This window comes from Fusarium subglutinans (assembly GCF_013396075.1).
Source record: "Fusarium subglutinans strain NRRL 66333 chromosome Unknown NRRL66333_c0000092, whole genome shotgun sequence".
In the NCBI taxonomy this organism is placed as follows: Eukaryota; Fungi; Ascomycota; class Sordariomycetes; order Hypocreales; family Nectriaceae; genus Fusarium; species Fusarium subglutinans.
Window position 1 is genome coordinate 173657 of NW_023502155.1, and position 20501 is coordinate 194157.

At 48.8% G+C, this 20501-nt stretch overlaps 6 protein-coding genes across 6 annotated transcripts; 4 read left to right on the plus strand and 2 right to left on the minus strand.

Annotated features, from left to right (window-relative positions):
• Nucleotides 1-365: 365 nt before the first annotated feature.
• Nucleotides 366-3435, plus strand: FSUBG_7333 (DNA mismatch repair MSH5; the record flags this gene model as incomplete). The annotated part of the gene is made up of 5 exons (XM_036685628.1): nt 366-858; nt 922-1160; nt 1209-1814; nt 1853-2300; nt 2351-3435. 5 exons carry the CDS (start codon nt 366-368, stop codon nt 3433-3435), a joined length of 2871 nt encoding a protein of 956 aa, XP_036537201.1.
• A 768-nt stretch (nt 3436-4203) lies between these two features.
• FSUBG_7334 (uncharacterized protein) lies at nt 4204-4969 on the minus strand (the record flags this gene model as incomplete). The annotated part of the gene is made up of 2 exons (XM_036685629.1): nt 4204-4636; nt 4698-4969. The coding sequence occupies 2 exons, from the start codon at nt 4967-4969 to the stop codon at nt 4204-4206; spliced, it is 705 nt and encodes a 234-aa protein (XP_036537202.1).
• A 557-nt stretch (nt 4970-5526) lies between these two features.
• On the minus strand, nt 5527-6456 carry FSUBG_7335 (uncharacterized protein; the record flags this gene model as incomplete). The annotated part of the gene is made up of 1 exon (XM_036685630.1): nt 5527-6456. The coding sequence occupies one exon, from the start codon at nt 6454-6456 to the stop codon at nt 5527-5529; it is 930 nt and encodes a 309-aa protein (XP_036537203.1).
• Nucleotides 6457-8467: 2011 nt separating this feature from the next.
• Nucleotides 8468-10250, plus strand: FSUBG_7336 (phosphatase pp2a regulatory subunit b; the record flags this gene model as incomplete). The annotated part of the gene is made up of 6 exons (XM_036685631.1): nt 8468-8511; nt 8586-8626; nt 8700-8797; nt 8882-9533; nt 9590-10170; nt 10227-10250. The coding sequence occupies 6 exons, from the start codon at nt 8468-8470 to the stop codon at nt 10248-10250; spliced, it is 1440 nt and encodes a 479-aa protein (XP_036537204.1).
• Nucleotides 10251-11354: 1104 nt separating this feature from the next.
• FSUBG_7337 (UDP n-acetylglucosamine transporter (MNN2)) lies at nt 11355-12796 on the plus strand (the record flags this gene model as incomplete). The annotated part of the gene is made up of 5 exons (XM_036685632.1): nt 11355-11585; nt 11664-11689; nt 11753-11769; nt 11827-12167; nt 12227-12796. 5 exons carry the CDS (start codon nt 11355-11357, stop codon nt 12794-12796), a joined length of 1185 nt encoding a protein of 394 aa, XP_036537205.1.
• Nucleotides 12797-16974: 4178 nt separating this feature from the next.
• On the plus strand, nt 16975-20194 carry FSUBG_7338 (AMP deaminase; the record flags this gene model as incomplete). The annotated part of the gene is made up of 4 exons (XM_036685633.1): nt 16975-16981; nt 17026-18566; nt 18628-19748; nt 19807-20194. 4 exons carry the CDS (start codon nt 16975-16977, stop codon nt 20192-20194), a joined length of 3057 nt encoding a protein of 1018 aa, XP_036537206.1.
• Nucleotides 20195-20501: the final 307 nt, after the last annotated feature.

Here is a 20501-nt window from a genome sequence, read left to right on the forward strand (position 1 = left end):
CCTTACCTAGATACCTTAGGTACCTACTTAGGTAGGATCGTTTATGAATCTCCTTGCATTAGGAAAATTTTGAGGTCGAGTTCCTTTCACACCTGTATCCTTCCTTCCCATAATGGCAACCAAGTAAGCCTCCCCAACGCAATAGGGGGTAACTACCTACCTAAGTAAGTACTAACCTAAAGCAATAAAAGGCTCCTGCCTTGACTCACATAGACGACTACCTACAGAAGGTCACTCCCGTCCTGATCTCTCCTCTTGCCATTGGATGCCTGCTAATTACGCGGTGTGTTAAGGTTATCCTTCTCCCTCCCCTCGTATCCCCTCTAGTCTCCCGGCAACAAGTTTATTAACTTCACTCAGCCAATATGTCCAGGACGCCAGGCTCCAGTGCTTCTAATTCAAGTCGTCGTGGCCGAGGTCGAGGAGGTAGAGGTTGGAAGGGCCGCACTTACAATCGCGTAAACAGTGGTGATTTATCCTCCAGAGGTGGCTCAACACGGTCGCGAGCTCGTAATCCCTCTTCATCAATCCGCTACAGTCCTGCTTCTCGGAACCAAGAACAATATTCAGGTCCACAAGAACCGGAGACGCCCAATGCCGACACTCGTGCTCGGAGCAGCAGTGAGCCCATTCAACATGAAGTTGTCATGGCCATAGATATCAGGGAGAATTCCACCATTGGGTGCGCATATTTCTCAACTACTGACGGGATTCTACATGTATCTGAGGACATTGCCACGGCTTCACTCGATATTGCGGAGCAATTCCTTATCCACATCCAACCAACCAGTCTTCTTGTATCTGCAAGAGCACCTGCCAGTTTCCGGGACCAACTGGAGAAGGTCGCTGGGTCAGAAGGTCGGCAAAAATACATTTATCTCCCAATTCGTCAGAAGAGCAACTGACAAGAGGCATGTATAGGTGCCTCAAGAGGAGTCATTTTCCGCGGCTTGCAGTCGTCAGAGTTCTCAATCGAAACGGCACACGAACGACTTGTCAGCCTTGATTCTCAAGCTTTATCTGCTACTGGTATTGTATTCTCCACAAGGATTGAGGAGGATGGAAGCGAAGAATCCATACCGGGTCTTTCTCAACCTGAGTCACAGGCCTTCCGTCAACTTCGCTATGGAGGCTGCATAAACATGAATAGTCAGGTGTCGGTAAGGGTACCCTTATACTATTGTGATTGGGATGTTAATATGCTTTAGGTAGGATGTGCTGGTGCCTTACTTGGCGATGTTTTTCGTCGACGATCCACTGGGTTTCTCCCTGATGGACAAGTTGCCGGAGTTCTCTTTCGTGTTGTTGACATCCGCATGTTTTCCCTTAATACTTACATGTATGTCAGTACTGACGCTCTCTTGTCACTGCAAATTCTGCAGACCGAATTGCACCCCAACAGCCAAGCGTGGGGACCAGATGCGAACAAGAGCAATTCGAAAGAAAGTCTTTCTGTATATGGACTGTTCCATCACCTGGCTTGTACCCCTCAAGGTCGTACACAACTTCGTCAACTCTTCCTTCGACCCCTGTTGGACCTCGACATCATTTCGGAGAGGCAGAGAACTATCGCAGTATTGCTTCAACCAGACAACGCCGAGAAACTTGCACAATTGACTTCGACCCTGCGCAAAATTCGAAACATGCGCACCACTTTAGCACAGCTGCGAAAAGGCATTGAGTTTCCCTCTGCTGGTCAATCCCTCGATAGGGGCGTATGGGCAACAATCCAGAAGTTCACCGCCCAAGCCCTGACTCTCAGAGAAATAATAGGCTTGTTTAATGGAGGCTCTGATATAGTGATCTTCAAGAAAGTAAGGAGTTGCTATAGCAAGTGACCTGACGGTTTAAGCTAATGGTGTTGACCAAGCTCATTCATACCCTCGAACCGGCCAGCTTAGTAGTTGTTGGAGACATGATCAACAAAACAATCGATTTTGAACAGTCCAAGGCACGCCATAGATCCTCCGTCAGAACTGGAATAGATACTCAACTTGACGAACTAAAAAGACGGTATGACGGGATGGACAGCTTCCTGACAGAAGTTGTCAACCAACTCAATAGGGAGTTACCACGGTGGGCACGCAAATATATTCGATCGTGCATCTTTCTGCCACAAATAGGTTTTCTCACTGTAGTGGAATCAAATCGCCTCACTGGTAACGGGCAATACGAAGGAGAGGGGACATCTGTTGGAGCTTGGGAAAAGTTGTTTACTGCGGACGGTGCAGTTTGCTACAAAAACAGCTACATGAGAGAGTTGGACGAAGAATACGGAGACATGTATTGCCAGATTGGAGGTAAGTCTGTTGTCAGTAGTGCTTTGAAGGCTTTGACTCACACGAGGCAGATCGGGAGGTGGAGATTATACATGGTCTTGCAGGTAAAGTTTTGGAGCACGAGGAGCCTCTCTTGATTGCCTCAGACATGTGTGGTGAATTTGATGCGATACTTGCCCTTGCGCTTGGTGCCGAAAAGTACGATTGGCATGCACCACAAATGGTGGAAGCAAGCATTATCCACATCGAGGAAGGCCGCCATCCTCTACAAGAACTTGTTGTGCCAGCCTTCATCACAAATCCCTGCCATCTCTTCACAGGGACATCAAACATAACGGCAGTCCAAGACGGTTCCCCTCAGGCTCTGGTCCTGACTGGGCCAAATCACTCTGGGAAGAGCGTCTATCTGAAACAAACAGCTATAATTGTGTATCTTGCCCACATCGGCAGTTTTGTGCCGGCAGTTCAGGCAATAATCGGGCTCACAGAAAGCATCTTGACTTGCATATCTCCCAGGGAAAGCATGTCTGGAGGCGAGAGCGCTTTTGCCAGAGACATGAAACAAGCTGCACTATCAATAAAATCATCAACACCCAGAAGCCTCGTCTTGGTAGATGAGTTCGGGAAAGGGACCAATGGCGATGACGGTGCTGGACTGCTAGCCGCGTTACTGGACTACTACCTATCTCTCGGACCCAAGTGCCCTCGACTACTTGCTGCCACGCACTTTCATGAAGTTTTCGAGTGTGGGTATTTGGAAAATCACAATGGATTACGCATCGCACACATGAACGTCAGAATGGACTGGAATGCGTCACTTGTGGATGATCAAGTGACCTTTCTCTTCAACCTTGAGTATGGCCATAGCACATCGAGTTTTGGAGGCAGATGCGCAGCTTTGAATGGGGTGCCAAGCGCAGTGGTCGAACGTGCCGAAAACATTTCAAAGTTGCTGGCCCGAAATGAAGACCTGAGTGCGGTTTGTGCCCGCCTTTCTCAAGCAGAGGAAGTCCAGCTTGGCAAGGCAGAGATGACTGCGCGACTGTTTCTAAGCAAGACCTTCGGCGACCAAGGTGAGGCCAATTTGAACCGGGAAGAAGATGCGAGGGGTTCTATTATCGAGGTCTTGGAGGATATACTATCACCTGATATTTGAGCAGCTGTTGCCGAGTCGATATGAGATCGAACCAAACGAGGGGGCAATTCGCGAGTGCTATGAGGCGGCTACGGCTGAATACTTTTCTTCACTTCTTCGGCATGCTTCCATCAAGATCTTTGCCGCTAAGTGTATCCCTCATTAGTAGAGCCTATTGCTGCATCTAGAGTCTCATTGAAATTGCTACCCGATGATTGAAGGACATTGCCAGGTTGTCTCGGTCAGTGAGTTTCTGCATAATCATGAACTTTAGGTAGGGGCTATGTTGCCTTTTCAATGAGGTATGGGAATGTTTACACAGTGAAGCATACACATCGCCAAGGAAATACCCTCACAGCCAAGATCGAAAAGATTTCAGAAATACATGGCGAAAGATTCAAAGTGGCAACCCCGACACAGGACTGAATGATCACCCGAGTCAATATTTGTTGCTGTACTATTCTATATACAAAACCAAAAACATGCATACATTCCACATCAAGCGCCCGTCAAGTCTTTCAGCATAAGCCGATTTCAGATCTTATTATCATGTGATAAGAACACTTCATAGCTTCAGGCCCTAACGACGCATGCTATTCATAAAATGCGTCGTAACTGCAGCCATTCGCTCTGGTGAGCGCAAATATCCCTTGGAGCAACGAGGAAAGTATATGTCTTCCTCAGCAGCGGTAGCAGGGCGTTAAATCATACCTGGTACACTAGCACCAGCGATCATGCTTACAAGGTCCACGATCATTGTATCAAGTTGTGTATCAGATTGTTTGGCCCCTAAATCAGGACATTGAGTATGGCAATGCCTGCCCCAAACCCCATAAAACACAAGGCAAGTCTGTTGGAGGATGACGCATAGTTCCCGTAATCCGAGCAGTCATCACTGGAAACGTTTCTGCAAGCACGAGAGCTTAGACTAGAGCAGACCGCGGTTGCTGATGACGAACCCAGAGCCTGTCCACCACCCTGTACTGTTGTACCTCCGCCACCAGGTACAACTATAGTGACACCATATTGGCCTCCATCTCCGAGGAAATTAACACACTGGTCGTAGTTTTCTTCGCAGGCATCAACGGCTGAGGTGCATGCGGCTTCGTTTGTAAATGACGTGGCAGCATAGGGGAAGGCAAAATATGAGTTCGGGACGTAGGATGCTTCAGCGGTTGGTTCGCCGGTGGCTGAGGCTGGAGCTGTACCTGTGCAGACAGCGCTTGGCATCGTTAGTAGTCAATTCGTTCGTCGAAAAAGAAATGGGAGTTCTGAACACTCACCCAGATGGACAGCAGGCCGGTTCATCGTCGGCGTCTACGGCACACGTTTGGCCGTTTTGGCAGCATATGTCGCTAAATCTCGCGCCAAGCTCCTCAGAACATCGGAATGTGTTCGCTGGGCATGAATCGTCCCGTCTGAAGATGACAGAGGCAGGCGGAATGTAGTAGGCTGGGGCGTATACTGCCGTTGCTATTGCTTCTACTTGAGGAATGTTCTGAGCAGATGTAGAAATTGCAACGAGGCCGAGCCAGATGCAACCATAACTGAGCATGATGATAGGTAGTTGAGAGCAAGCGAACGAGGCTGAGACGTCAAGACGTTCTACTGCAGGTCGGTAAAGCATGCGAGGAGCAGCGAATGTTGGTTAGATTCGTAAGTAAAAGAAAGCCCCAGAGAGATCCTCGTCTCGTGTTCTCTCTTTTTTTTTCCCTTTCCCCGGCCCTCGTCTATGCTTCCTTGTCAACTTCCAGGTCCAGCCTCCAAGTCAGGGACCTAAGAACTATTCCAGTGGGGTCGTTAACCAAAAGGCTTAGCCCGTAACGTCGCAAGCACATACAAGGTTGTGTAGGGACCGAGTGAGCAGACCATTCAGCTTGTTTGTTCGGGCAACAACATGACAGACAGCGCACCTAGGTTAGGCGTGGGATGATGTCATGGGTCCTTGTTGACTGAGCAACCCTTGGCACCAAGCTAAAATCGACTCAATCAACTAGCTTAACTTCACAATAGTTATTGTGTCAAAGTCAATGCTCACGTGAATAAATTATATCCCAAGTACGATTGTTACTGCAGGTCGAAATATCTGAGATCGACCTGTAACTCGATTCTTCAAAACCCTCGGATATGGCCCAAAATCTGTCGTAGCCGATCCAGTGCCTTTGTCCGAGGCACAGCATCAAGACCTTGATTCTTGACTCCTACGACTTCTCTTCGAGCTTCAGCTATCAGAGGTTCTAAATCCCCCCAGACATACTCAGTATACCCATTTAACACCTTGTCCCATTGATCAAGGTAGCTATTCCTCACTTCGTCGGCACTCGTTGTACCAAAGTGAAGCTGCCGTTCGAAATCTGCTTCAGGTCCTGATTGGTCAAGAAACTCGGGGTTAAAGTTGAGTAAATCATCCCAGCGAAAACCAGAGAAAGCCGAATCTGCAGTGAAAAGGGCTTCTCTCAGCTTGGCAGCCGCTTCTGGTGTAAAGCCCTCATCTTCGGCATCCGGATCATGAGCTCCGAGCAAAACACCATCAAGTGCCCCAGATGAATCATCGAGTAGGTTGACTACAGCAGCGCCATCCATCTTCTCTTGCTCCGAAATAGCGCTTGGCGTAGATGGTACATGGTGAATTTGATTTGGGAGCCTTCCATGTTGACTGGCATTCTCAACCTCTAACTTGGAGTCGGCACTGAAGAAGGCATCAAATGCTTCCGCCGATGCACCAGAAACCAAATTTGCCTGGGAGCGTAACGATTCGCCCGGGGCTGTCGAGTGCAACCTGTGCGATGATGCTTCGCCCGTACTAGATGAGTTTCTTCCAGTAATGCTGCTGCCACTGGAGTCAGCTTTCTCGTCTGGTCTCTGGCCACTTATATCTGGACTCGTTCCGAAAGCATGGAGAGCAAGTCTGCCAGAAGCCTGGAGTCTGCTGGTGATCGAGTCAGACTTTCCAGAATCGTTATCTGTGGCCTCTCCTTTCGCTTTTGCAGATGCCTCGTTTTGTTGTTGTACTCCCGGTTGTTGTCTGTTGTCATTGTCCATGGCTGTCTATTATATCAGCCGAGGAGCATGCACAGCTATTGCTCCAGTAGCAGAGGCAATGAGTTTAATGTCTTGTCGGATAAGTCGAACGAAGAGAGCTTGATGGAAAAGTTCTAGAAGACTGATGATGGGTACCTCGGTTCATTCGCTGTAGACGTCTGGGACATGGTTAAACTATAAAACAACCGCGATGAAGTTAAACCGGGGGGCACATGTCAAACCCGCTCCGGGCGGATGAGCGGGTGCCGATCGGCCTGGAGCTTGGCACCGGATTTCCGAGAAAGGTTAATACTGCCCTGATACCGCTCGTGGGTCGACACTGAAACGGCTCTGGCGAGTATAATTGAGTCGAGAAGCTTACCTGGGTAAGGTAGTTGTTCCTTGAATGAGATGAGATCGAATGGAACACGCTCTATACTCTACCGCCAGTGCTGACCATGCTGCCTGCTCTCTATCTGAATACCTACGTATGGATGTTAATTCACCCAGGGATACCCTGCTGTTACATCAAACTTGATCTAATATATGGATTAAGGTAGATGTAAGCTACGTAGAAGTGCCCAACGTAGTTAATGGCCTGTCAGTGGCGCTGATCTATCATGAAGCCTCACTTTGAAGAACTAGAATGCCCAGGTAGCTCCAGCTCTCGTCGCTAGCAGAGCTTACAGCTATGTATGTCCCTGATTTGTGAGTCTGTCGAGATAACCTTGGGCTTCCAAGGGTTGAGCTGTTGGGGTCACTACCTAGGTACCCAGGTTGGCAACCCCTCACAAACAAGAGCAGCCCACACAAGCACGTTAAGTCATCAATTTTAGTATGCTAGTGACGTCTTAAGGTAGGTACCTAGTCTTGAGGCACAGCCTATTGTAGGCAATGGAGCCTTGGAGCTCTGTTGTGGCTTCTGGACATAAGTGCCAACTCAGCTCTGAGCTGTTGCTTAACTTTTAGTTACTGTAGGTAATCATCAGTGTAGGGGAACCTGACATGAAAATAAACCCAAACCTGAAGGATCCACCATAAACTGTCCTATCCCATCGATCATCCAGCCAAGCCCAAACCAGGCCCGGCCAGGCCAACCCGAAATCGAACTGGACCAGATCAAAGCAGCTTGACTTTTGGTTCTGCTGCGTCACTGCCCATCCCAACTTGTTCTTGATATGTTCTCGACACAAAGAAGCCGTCTTGTCTCCAGCGAAACCTTTCCGTACGTAAACCTTACGAATCTCGACATAGCTCAAGGCCTCCACTGCTGTCTTGAGCTGTCTTCCTTTACCTAAGGTACCTACAGGAGCCAGGTCTTGTGCCGCCAGCCCAGCGCAGTGCAGTACAGTACAGTAGGCAGCTCACCAGCCCAAGGTACCTAAGCACAGCGCAGCTCAGCACAGACTTCAGAGCGCTCTGCCTCCACTCGCTGTTTCCTCCCTCATCTCTTTGGCCCGCCCCTCCGTTGCTTCTGCTCCTCGCCCACATCCACATCCACATTCACGTCCAAACCAAAGCAGACCAGCCTACCTCCACCACAACCACCATCCACCCGACCATTATTCTTCAGCCTTGGACGCCTGCCCACCTCCTAACATCATTCAGCCCCCCGCCGTCCTGCCCTCGATATCCCTTCCTGCCGCCGGACAGGATAATTTTGGACGACGTCTATAGATCACGGCGGCATATCTTGGTAGACCCCACCGCGGCGCCGACAAAAGACGATATCCAGAAACGACACCACCGCCCATCCACTCACCACCTTACCTTACCTTACGCCATCCAACACCCACCGCAACACCAGATCAGACGTGTGCTGTTGTAGCTTCCATCATCCATCCATCTCCCTTCGTGTCGCCTTGACTCGTCATCATCAACTACTTCCGCTGTTTCCAAGTTCTCGGCTCCGATTAATCCTCACCTCCGCCTTGGCCCCGCCATTCGAATCCACAGCTATCGATTCTGACCTTTGCCTCCCTCGATCAACAACCACAACCCCTCCTAACCCCCGCCCTCGCCGCTCACCAAGATGGTTGATAGCGAGACAAATTCGCCCACGTGGAAGTTCACGCAGTACGTTATTTCTCCTGATCCCTCATTGGGCTCCTCTCGCGTTTTTGAAGGTGAAGCTGAGCTGTCGTGTGCAGGTGTTTTGGTGACAAGGGCGATGTTGAGGACATCACCGAAGGTATGTCACCACCCTCTGCCTACCTCAGAGCCAGTTTTTCATTATGGTCACTAACTGCCACGCTCCGATGCAGCTGATATCATCTCGACGGTTGAGTTCGACCATACCGGAAACTATCTCGCTACTGGCGACAAGGGAGGTAGAGTAGTGCTCTTCGAACGGAACGAGACGGTACGTCACCATTCCCGAATGTCTTTGCGTGCCACTTATCCTTAGCGCTGCACTCCCTATTGTCGCCGCTAACCATTGATGCAGAAAAAAACCTGCGAGTACAAGTTTCACACCGAGTTTCAGTCGCATGAGCCCGAATTCGACTATTTGAAGTCCCTTGAGATCGAGGAAAAGATCAACAAGATAAAGTGGTGCAGACGACAAAACGCTTCACACTATCTGTTGTCTACCAATGACAAGACAATCAAGCTATGGAAGGTGTTCGAGAAGTCGCTCAAGGTTGTGGCGGAGAACAATCTCTCTCACGATGTAACTCCTGGGAGCATTGCAGGTGGTGGTGGCGCTCCCAAGCCTTTACCGTCTCATCAGTTTAAGAACGCCGCCGACCTAAAGCTGCCTCGGCTCACACATCATGACACAGTGGTTGCCGCCGTGCCACGCAGGACATACGCCAACGCACATGCCTATCATATCAACAGCATCTCGGTGAACAGCGACGGAGAGACCTTCATCAGCAGCGATGACTTGCGGATCAACCTTTGGAACCTCAATATTCAGGACCAAAGCTTCAACATCGTTGACATCAAGCCTGCCAATATGGAGGAACTTACTGAAGTGATCACAGCAGCCGAATTCCACCCCATGAGCTGCAACTGGTTCATGTATGCCAGCTCCAAGGGTACCATCAAGCTTGCTGACATGCGAGAGAGTGCTCTATGCGACCAGCACGCGAAACGTTTGTGCACCTGAATTGTAAGAACTTGTAATTGCAAGCGTACTGACTACTCGTAGTATTCGAGCAGGAAGAGGACCCCTCGTCGCGATCCTTCTTTTCCGAAATCATCTCCTCTATCTCCGACGTCCGGTTCTCCCATGACGGCCGATACATCTTATCTCGCGATTACCTCACCGTAAAGATTTGGGATATCAACATGGAGCGACAGCCTGTAAAGACGATACCGATCCACGAGCATCTCCGGCCACGATTGTGTGACACATACGAGAACGATAGTATATTCGACAAGTTTGAAGTTGTTTTCTCTGGTGATGCGAAGAACGTTATGACGGGCAGTTACAACAACAATTTCATGATCTACCCTTCAGACCCTGACAAGGAGGTCGAGGTGGTCCTTCAGGCGGACAAGTCGGCTTTCAAGGCGAAGAAGGTTGGTGTGCCCACACCAATCAACGCTTCGACAAGCCCAACAGCCACCAATGGCAAGAAGGGTGGATCTAGGGCTGGTAGTCCAGGCGGTCAGGGCCAGCGAATGCGTAAGGAGACAGACGCGGACCAGATCGATTTCAACAAGAAGATCCTGCACATGAGTTGGCATCCCTTCGAGGACAGCATTGCGATTGCAGCTACGAACAATGTAAGTGAACCTGAGGCACACCTTTGTATGTCAACCATGGCTAACCACGGGCACAGCTCTTTGTCTTCTCGGCACTTTAGACCATGGTAAATGGCGTTCATCTCGTAGGGCAGTTAAGCGACCCAGTCCCTGGCTGAAAGTCGAAGTCGCAACAGCAAGAGTATATGTACTTCAGCCTCCGTCATGGTGGGATCTGCCCAATTCTTCTTGGGCACGACGTGATATCTCGATGGTGTAGGAAATGATAATACGGAAGAACACGACCTACTATACTTAGAAGCGATAGCACATATCATCGATAGTGCTTGGAATGAATGCTACGCGGAGAGAAGGAAGAGAGCTGGAAGAGGCCCTTTGGATGTGGCCGTTGAAGAGACTGACGATAGAAAGCTACTGGCTATCTGTCTATGAAGGAAGCGAATGAACCAGCGGGACGAGCCACATGGGAGGGAGGTGAACGGATGCATTAGCTGGCGTTTGGTCGCCACGTGTAGCAGAAACCACAAAGAGACTATTGAGAATCAAAGAAATGCCACTCATGCCTGAGAAGAAGCCAAGTTGAAATTATGGACGACTATTCGCCCGTCATTCGGGTCAGTGGAGTCTCGAGGGAGACTGATGATGGACAATAGAAATGTTAGATGCAGGGGCCGCATTCAACGCCTCTAAGAACACAAGCAGTTGATTTCTTGACTAAGCCGTCATTTGTATCGTGACGCAGGCCTATGTAAGCTTCATAGCCAATCGCTGAGGCTTTTGAGCTGCCACGACCTCAAATGCAGCAATGTTCCATCATGCAGTGCCTACCTGCGATGGACGGTCTCTGGTTGAATTCAAGTTATATACTTTAGATGAGATAGGGCTGTTCAACCAGCACTAACTCGTTACGTGTACCCAGTACGGCGTGGTCCAATGAAAGGTTGGTGAGTATGCAGGTACAGTGGTACTGCTGGCCTGATGCGGGTCAACGACCAGCCTTATCGAGTCTGACCGTCCTTCGGCCCCCATCTGATCTTGGCTCTTCTGCATTACCTGGCAAGGACAAGCAAGACACAAGGGCAACACTAATAAATCGGCCCAGCCGCTTTTTGTCAGCAGAGCTCTTTGTTGAGGGATACCACCCATCACTCCTTTTTTTTTTTTTTACTATTTACACCTCCCATCCCACAGAGATGGCGACCGAAATGCCTTCCCACATCCTCCGCAAGAGGACAGCAGCCTCCGACATGACGGTCCTTGAGAACTCGGTCCGTCGTGGCAGCGCCTCTCACGGCGCTCCTGTTAATGACCTGGAGCAAGGATCGAGGTCATCGGTAGTGCAGAACATTGCCAATCTAGTGGCTCACGAGGTTGGACCTTCATTGTTGACGGTTGGTGTCATGTTAAGCTTGATCTTTGGAGGATGCTGTTCAAATGTACGTTGCCACTTCCAGCCCCCGCTACCAATTGTCTTACATCGCCATATGGACTGACTCAAACCATCCTGGCTTTAGGTTTATGCTCTTGAAGCCATCGTCAAGTGAGTTTCCCGTGTTTACAATCATCCATACTGTGCTATGAGACTGACGAGTCATTTCTATAGCTTTGAACCATCAAGTGGTATGATCATCGTCCGCGGCCCCGTGGCCTTTGACTGACGCATTCTTCTCATTGCAGGGACTCTCTTGACATTTGTTCAATTTTTCTTCGTCGCTGTGACGGGATTCATCGCTCAATTTGATAAGAACAGTCGTTTCTTCCTTACACCTAACAAGGTTCCCATTAGCCGTTGGATATTCAACATTGTTCTCTTCTTCACCATCAACGTTCTCAATAACCACGCCTTCAGTTATGATATTTCCGTTCCAGTTCATATCATCCTCCGATCTGGTGGAAGTATCACAACCATGGCGGCAGGATATCTATATGGCAAGAGGTATTCTCAAATGCAAGTTGTTGCCGTCGTCCTCTTAACACTCGGCGTCATCTTGGCTGCATGGTCGGATGCTCAAGCCAAGGTAGGCATTCCTTCTCTGAGCTTTGCTAGGCATACGCTAATAATGAATCTTGGCTATAGGGTACGAGTGACAGCAGTGGCCGTCCAGCCTTCAGCACTGGACTGGTGATCCTCTTCGTGGCTCAGCTTCTTTCGGCCATCATGGGGCTTTACACGGAGGCAACATACGCCAAATACGGCCCTCAGTGGAAGGAGAACCTTTTCTACTCGCATGCCCTCTCCCTGCCTCTGTTCCTGCCTTTTGCTCCCTCAATGGCACGTACTTTTGCTCATCTTATGACGAGCACCCCGCTACAATTCCCAGGCGTTTTCGGCTCGGCGACCACTAAGTTCCAGATTCCCAATCAGATCCTATTCCTTATTACCAATGTTCTTACTCAATATGCTTGCATCCGGGGAGTCAACCTTCTAGCCGCTGCATCAACGGCTCTCACCGTCACCATCGTCCTCAACATCCGAAAGCTCGTCAGCCTACTTCTAAGTATTTGGCTATTTGGCAACAAGCTAGCTCCTGGTACACTTCTCGGTGCTATTATTGTTTTCAGTGCCGGCGGGCTATACTCAGTGGGTTCGAGAAAGAAGACACCCGCGGACAAGGGAGTTTCTGCCAGGGAAAACAAAGCAAGCTGAGGAGCCCCTTACATGTTTTCGGTATAAAGGATTTTCGCAAAGCTCAACGAATTGTAGACGGCGTCAATGGTTTAGCTCGATATTGCATATCATGAGACGATCGGAGTGTAGACGGACGTTTTGTCCAATGCTACCATGTAGGCGTTATGGTGAATCTTATATGCTAACGAATAACAAAAGCTAAAGGGTTTATATAGACTAGACAATCGAGAATGCCATTTTCGGATAGACCGTGTGTACTTACCATAGCTGTGTTCATAACAAGTAGTCTATAGTGCTTGTAAGGAGGAGTCCTCATACCGCACAAAACACCAACGACATCCATTGAAAAGGACATTGGAAGTAACTTGGACGGAATTATATGTCGTTCGGGTCCAAGTTGGGAAGGACATGGATGTCCAAACCTTCCAACGCATCTTTAAGGTTGTCATTCGAGCGCTTATCATTCGGGTCTCCAATACCAGCGCGGGGAACGATATCCAGATGCGCCCTGTAGTCAACCTCTCCCCTCCACAGGTTATATACAACTCATACACTTACAAACTCACAACAACAATTATCGACGCCAACTGGAGCCTGTATCTAATATTCAACTGCTATCATCCAGGGTTATTTGCTCGGCATGTCGCATCGACAAACTGGTTCTCAGAAGACAACCTTTAAAGGAGAATCTACTATATCAAGACGACGATAGACTATTTCGCGCACTACAGTTCGTACCCAACTCGATCAGCTGTGATCAACCGGGTGGCATGACTGCTTCAGGCTCAATTGGCACTCTATCAACGACGACAAGTCTACGTGGCCCGTTCCATACCACTTATTCTGGGATCGTGATATCGCTGAATGGATTGAGGGGGCTTGTTACTTCCTCGATGAGTATGACGAGGATATTGATCAGAGTGTCTGCGCGCTTGTGGGCATGATCAGCCCAGCTCAGCAGCAAGACAGCTACCTGAACCGTTTGTTATACTGTGGCTGAACCGGGAAAGAGATGGGCCAACATCCGGGATATGCATGAACTGTAGGTCGTCCAACAAATCCAGGGTTTTACAGGAAGCTGACTTAGCGGCACAGATATAATGCCGGCCATCTCATAGAGGCCGCAGTTGCTCATAAGGAATACTGTAAGAATAACCTACTTCTCGAGCCTATTGAGAAGTATGTTTCTCTCATCATGGAACATTTTGGTCACGGAGAAGACCAGTCAAAAGGCTATCCTGGTCATCCTGAAATCGAGCTATCACTTTTCCAATTGTACACTACTGCAGGTAATACCGGAGTTCGACCTGGCACAGTATTTTCTGACGGAACGAGGAAATACTAGTGGACATGAAGGGAAACCTCCGGCGACTGGGAAAGAGAGAAGAGAGGCGAAATCCCGTGGCTGCGGTCGAACTCATATCCTCGATCGGGGACTTATTGGTATTGTCAAGCTTATGTTCCAATCACAGCACAAAACACAATTGAAGGACATGCTGTCAGAGTTGGATACCTTCTAACTGCTGTTGCTGACATGATGCATATCTCTGCAGAGGGTGGAAATGCTTTATCTGATGCCCAAGCATGGTCATAGGCATTGCATAAGCTGTGGGACAACATGGTTGGCAGGAAGATGGCCTTGACTGTAGACATCGGTGCTATGGCACAGTGGGAGGGCTTTGGAATTGACTACTTTCTCCTCCAAGGAACGGATGAAAGGGGCTGCTATGCGGATTGCGCTTACATTGCTTTCGTCATGCTTACGGCGCGAACATTACACCTTGATCTCGATACTAAGATGTTATCGAGCTGTCTTTACAACACTATCACAACGGCCATGAGTTTATATGGTAAACCTTTTACTTATACAACTTTCCAGCTCTGAGACTGATAAAAACTCGCGTGAGATGTGGTTCTAGTGCGCTTATTACCCTCCAAAATTGATGAGACTATTCGGCAGTTTGGGCAGTTATCTTTAGGATTATGGTGCTAGTGACAATGGCGTCTCTGTGAATTTCCACTTGTACACCGGTGCCAGTTGCAGTTCAAGGCGGGCTACCCGACTATCACGCTCCGGCAGAAGACCAACTGGCCGTGGGAGGGCAAGGTTGACTTTGAGTTATCGTCTCCATCATTTTTGCAGACCACCATCCAGCTTCGTTTGCCCGCTTGGTCCAAGTGAAGATTCACGTTGTACCCACCAGCGAATTTGACCGCCTCAACGGTTGAGAAGGTTTACATATCTCTACGGCCTTTCTTTCTCTCTGGAAATCCTCGGTTCTCAGTATACATTCATGGTTTCGAGTCAAGATTTATATCACCCAACCCCTTCTCAAATCAACGTAACTTATCCCTCGTAAGGGGGCCAATCGTCTATTGCGTCGGGGATTTCGATGACCCCTCGGAGTCTAATCATTTCAAGGATGTACTCGTTCAGACAGACTCGTCAGTGACTGATGAGAAAGTGGTCCATGAAGCATCCGGCGAAGAGTACGTCGCGATGCAAGCTAAAGGGTGGAAGCAGTCACCTTGAGCACTTGGATCACTATCGCTATAGACTGCTGAATCTGTGATTAAAAAAATTGTTCCATACTATTTCAGAGCCAACAGGGAAGGGAATGGTCAGATGAGGGTTGGTTTAACAAACGGTGTATCGAGCCAGGCATTCTTTTCCCTGAGAGACTCTGACTATGCTTCGCCAAGGGCCTAGCGTATAAGCATGGCTTCAAGGGGAGAAGACTATCGGGTTTATTCATTCCGCCTTTACCTAAGGCCTGGCCAAGGAGTTGGCTGATATTGAGTGATATCGTTGCTCTTTCGAGTACGTCGCGGCGCAACACTTAAGACACGACTAACATTGAGTTTTAGATGATAAATTTGTTTCTCTGAAAGGCGTACTTCTTTGATTCGATTTAGAGAAGCTGCCTCTATGTATGATTAGATCTATGACATATGTATCTGTAGTGATTCACTTACATTCCCCTAGCAAGCTTGAAACCCCCAAGAATAAGAAGCGGAAAGTAATACCACTGTCAAATTCATCTTGCTTGAATCCGTATATATACGATGTTTAAACCCAATGCCCAAAACACTTACCCTATCACTCTTACTGCCTCAAAAGCTCCTCGTCTAGGGGTCTCCCCTATCAAGACCGGGGATTTGACCCGATACTACGGTTGCAGCAACGGGCCATGTAACGCGGTAAAGTACCCGTAGTTCCGAATTTAACTTAGTGGAGCCGGCGGTGGTGATTCGGTTCCTAATATTCTCATGAGCCTGCTCCGTATTCTGTACCTACTCAGGTGGTACCTATGCTATGGCAGAGGTAGGGTGATTCTTCAGCGTATTCGCGACACTTGATAAGTCAGTCGAGATCAAGCTTGTACTACGAATTTAGTGTCTAACTAGGCTCTGAGAGATTGCGAAAGTACGTTGTCTATTAATATGATTGTAATTTATTCTCCTACATTCCTCGCAAGATGCTGAGCCCCATCTGCATCTTAATGCCTTACATTTATTTTATGGGGGAAATCATGAGTTGCAGATCTTATCGGCGAGAAGTCAACGTTGAGATCTCTTGACTGCAACTCTTCCAGAATCGAGGCTCAATACCCAGGTTGGATATTGAGTTGGGATATTGAGTCAAGGTTGGTGCTCTAAGTTGAGGCCCCTGTCTTGTAGGAGAACGGCGGGTACCGGTTCTGCGGAGCCCTATCTCGAAGAATATTCTGCTTTGAGGAGATTTATATGCATATCTGATATGGAGAAAAACCACTACTATCTTGAAACAGTTGCACAACACCTACTTCATCCGGTAAGGGAGAGGTTCCAAGAAGCAACTATCATGTGGAGCGTTGACTCAATACCGAGCGGATGCCTCAACGAGTTTAGATGGAACCTCTAACCCCCCCCCCCCCCCGGCGTGCATTGCACCGACTGCACTGCGCTATGACCCGCTATAACTAAACCCTGGTGTGTCACACCGTCATACCTTAGGTTCCCTTGGAGGTTTCGCTCTGTCTTTGCCTCTCTTATTGTAGGTAGGCACACTTCCTAGTGCTCTCCTCTTTCAAACGTCCTCTCGAGAATTAAAATCGAATCAATCACCATCCCCGAAGCCATTACTCTAGGAAGGAGTTACAAAATCGAGGGAAATTGATCTGCTAGCTAAATCGTATTCAGATAAAGGCATCGCCATGGCTGGTACGTATTCTACAGCTCGCCCTATCCCTCCGCCGCTACTCCAGACCCAATATCACGAACCCTACTTTGGTTCTCGACGATAACGACATCAATTGGAAACTTTTCTGACCGAGCATATGCCACAGGCGGCCCTATATTCGAGGAAAGCGAATCAAGCGCTCTTGATGTGCGGGCACGGGAGTCAGATGAGGAGATAGACGAGACTAGAGATTCTGGTGCAACCGGACATGGCGCCTCGCACAATGCCCCCTCTGACGCTGGCTCCCACACCGGCAACGAAGCTGAGGAGCTCGAAGATGGGATGCTTCTCCGCGACTTGCCCAAGAGAACTACTTTTTACGATCCTGTCGCTGAGCGTCAAATGAGCCAGACGGACGCAAAATACTTCTACCACCGAAACAAGGCCGATGCACGCAACGGTGGTGGGGCTGGCTACCAATCTATACCTCAAAGTCCTTTCCTTGCTTCTGGGTCTCGCCCTGCAACCGAATATGGTGCCGATAGTCTGGTGCTAGACTCGAGTGGTCGTCGAGTCGATTCTGTCCCTCCTGGTTTGGAGATGCCAAACCCTGCCGTTGACTCAGGTTTTACTCAATCGCCTACAAAACTCGATGCGCAGCCTGCCCCATTCTCACCTAGTCATCCTTCCGCCCTTCCTCATGCTGGTCAGGTTGCCCAGGATCCACGACTGCCTGATGGCTCCAGTAATGGCCTGCCCTCTGGTGGACTCTTTGACACTGAGCCCCATATCACTTCAGAATTGAGTGCTATCTCCAAGAACATTCAGAGAATCCTCGACACCAGGCGCAAATATATCGCCCTCTCGAATCAGGGGCCTGATGATAACCCAAGAGACGGCCCGGATTGGGAAATTTACCCCCCTCCACCAGAGCCGGCATGGCAGCAATCGTCGAGGCAAAGAGCAAGTACTACAGAGCATGTACCAGGTCAAGAGAATACTTGCTTGAACGGTAGTAAGGATGCTACTGGGTCCAAACCAGGCGAGTTGCCCCAGGAGCACCATGAAGGTAGACGCTCGGCAAGAAGGCGAAAGCCAGGTCAAGATATTGGCGAAGATTTTGATATGGCTGACATATTGCCTCTGCCGGGCGATGATGGACGCTCATACAAGTTGGACGATAGCGGAGTCTATCAAGTATTCGAAGGCCACGATACCCAGACGCCTGCGATCAAGGTTCCTACAATCAGGGAATTCTACATGGACCTGGACGACATTCTTGACGTCTCTTCTGACGGACCTAGTAAGAGTTTTGCATTTCGACGTCTCCAATATCTCGAGGGTAAATTCAACCTATATGTCCTCCTGAATGAGTATCAAGAAACAGCCGATAGCAAGAAGGTTCCTCACCGAGACTTCTACAATGTTCGAAAGGTAGATACCCACGTTCATCATTCTGCCTGCATGAACCAGAAACATCTGCTTCGCTTCATTAAGAGTAAGATGAAGAAATTTCCCAACGAAGTCGTCCTGTTTCGTGATGGAAGACATCTCACCCTAGCCGAGGTCTTTGCTAGTATTAACCTGACAGCTTATGACCTGAGCATTGATACATTGGACATGCATGTAAGACTTGCTCTTTGAACTCGATATTGCATTTAGAGATTTGAGTCACTAACTGCTGCAGGCTCATACGGATTCGTTCCATCGTTTCGACAAATTTAACCTCAAGTATAATCCAGTCGGAGAGTCCCGTCTTCGAACCATCTTTCTCAAGACAGATAACTTTATACACGGCCGGTACCTTGCCGAAATTACCAAAGAAGTCATATCTGATCTTGAGTCAAGCAAGTACCAGATGGTTGAGTGGCGCATATCCATTTATGGCAAATCAATTGATGAGTGGGACAAGCTTGCGGCTTGGGTGGTTGATAACAAGCTGTTTTCGCACAATGTTCGCTGGCTTATCCAGATCCCTCGCCTCTACGACGTCTACAAAGCAAGTGGTCTCATGGAGACGTTTGAACAGGTGGTCAAGAATGTCTTTCAGCCACTCTTTGAAGTCACAAAGGACCCATCAAGCCATCCAAAGCTGCATATCTTCCTTCAGCGAGTGATTGGTTTCGACAGTGTTGACGACGAGAGTAAAGTTGAGCGTCGGCTGTTCAAGAAGTTCCCTGTGCCGAAAGTATGGGATACCAAACAGAACCCGCCATATAGTTACTGGATTTACTATCTGTACTCTAATCTGGTATCGTTGAATTACTGGCGCAGGAAGCGCGGTTTCAACACGCTGGTCCTGCGACCCCATTGCGGAGAAGCTGGCGACAGCGAGCACTTAGCTGTTGCCGCCTTGTGTTGCCATAGCATCAGCCATGGACTGCTCCTGCGCAAAGTCCCTCTTCTTCAGTATGTCTTTTATCTGGACCAGATCGGCATCGCCATGTCACCGCTGAGTAACAACGCCCTGTTCCTTGCCTACGAGCGGAATCCTTTCCACCAGTACTTCAAGAGAGGTCTCAATGTCTCACTGTCTACGGATGATCCTCTGCAGTTTGCTTTCACCAAAGAGCCATTAATCGAGGAGTATGCGGTTGCGGCACAGATTTACAAGCTCAATTCAGTTGACATGTGTGAGCTCGCCAAGAATTCTGTTAAACAAAGCGGTTACGAGTTGTCCATCAAAGAGCATTGGTTAGGGCGTGGCTGCAATAAGCCAGGAAAGGAAGGAAACGCCATGGTTAAGACAAATGTTCCTGATCGAAGGGAAGAATTCCGCTACTTCACCTTGGTGCAGGAGAGAGACGTGTAAGCGACTGGCCATTTCCGTAAGATTGATCATTTATGCTAATACGATTGTTCCCAGGCTGTCGAAATATGTCACTTACAATGCTACAAATGAGCCTCCTACGCAAGCTTCTGGCAATGAAAGCAAGATGTCAGAGTCAGTGACGTCCCTGACTGGCCAAACCGCTGGCTTGGGAGTCGCAACGGGCAGTGAGACTGCCAATGTCGAGACTTCTTCACCAGTTGGCCATCACATTGCAAAAGTCGCATCCCAAGCTGGTCCGTCGGCCGGCCGAGATCAAACATGGTCCAGCGATCCTATGTCAGACCATCATCTTTCTGGAACCGATCCGAGAATGTTCCCAGGCATTTTTACTCGTGGACACCGCACAGGTAGCCATCGGAATCTTGCTCAGTTTAATGACGACCGTGACACTGAAGACGATATTTTCGGCCCCGAAACCTGATCTTTGCTAGTCTCGGCCGTGTATTTCGATGCGTAACCATTTGAACACTGCGAATAGAATTGCTTTAGGTATTGGAATGGATGAACAATCGAACACACCCGACAGGTGTGGAAAGATAACGGCGCATGATGATTGAGTAATATACTATTTGCCCCGCCTTTGGCATGATCTGGGAAAACTTATGCATAATACTTTATATTTTTGCTATCGCATATGAATAATCAACAATATCGTTCAAGCTAGTGATTGAGCTTCGTTCATCAAGTTCACTCCTCGTTTTTGGCAGCTACTGTTAGACGATCAACGA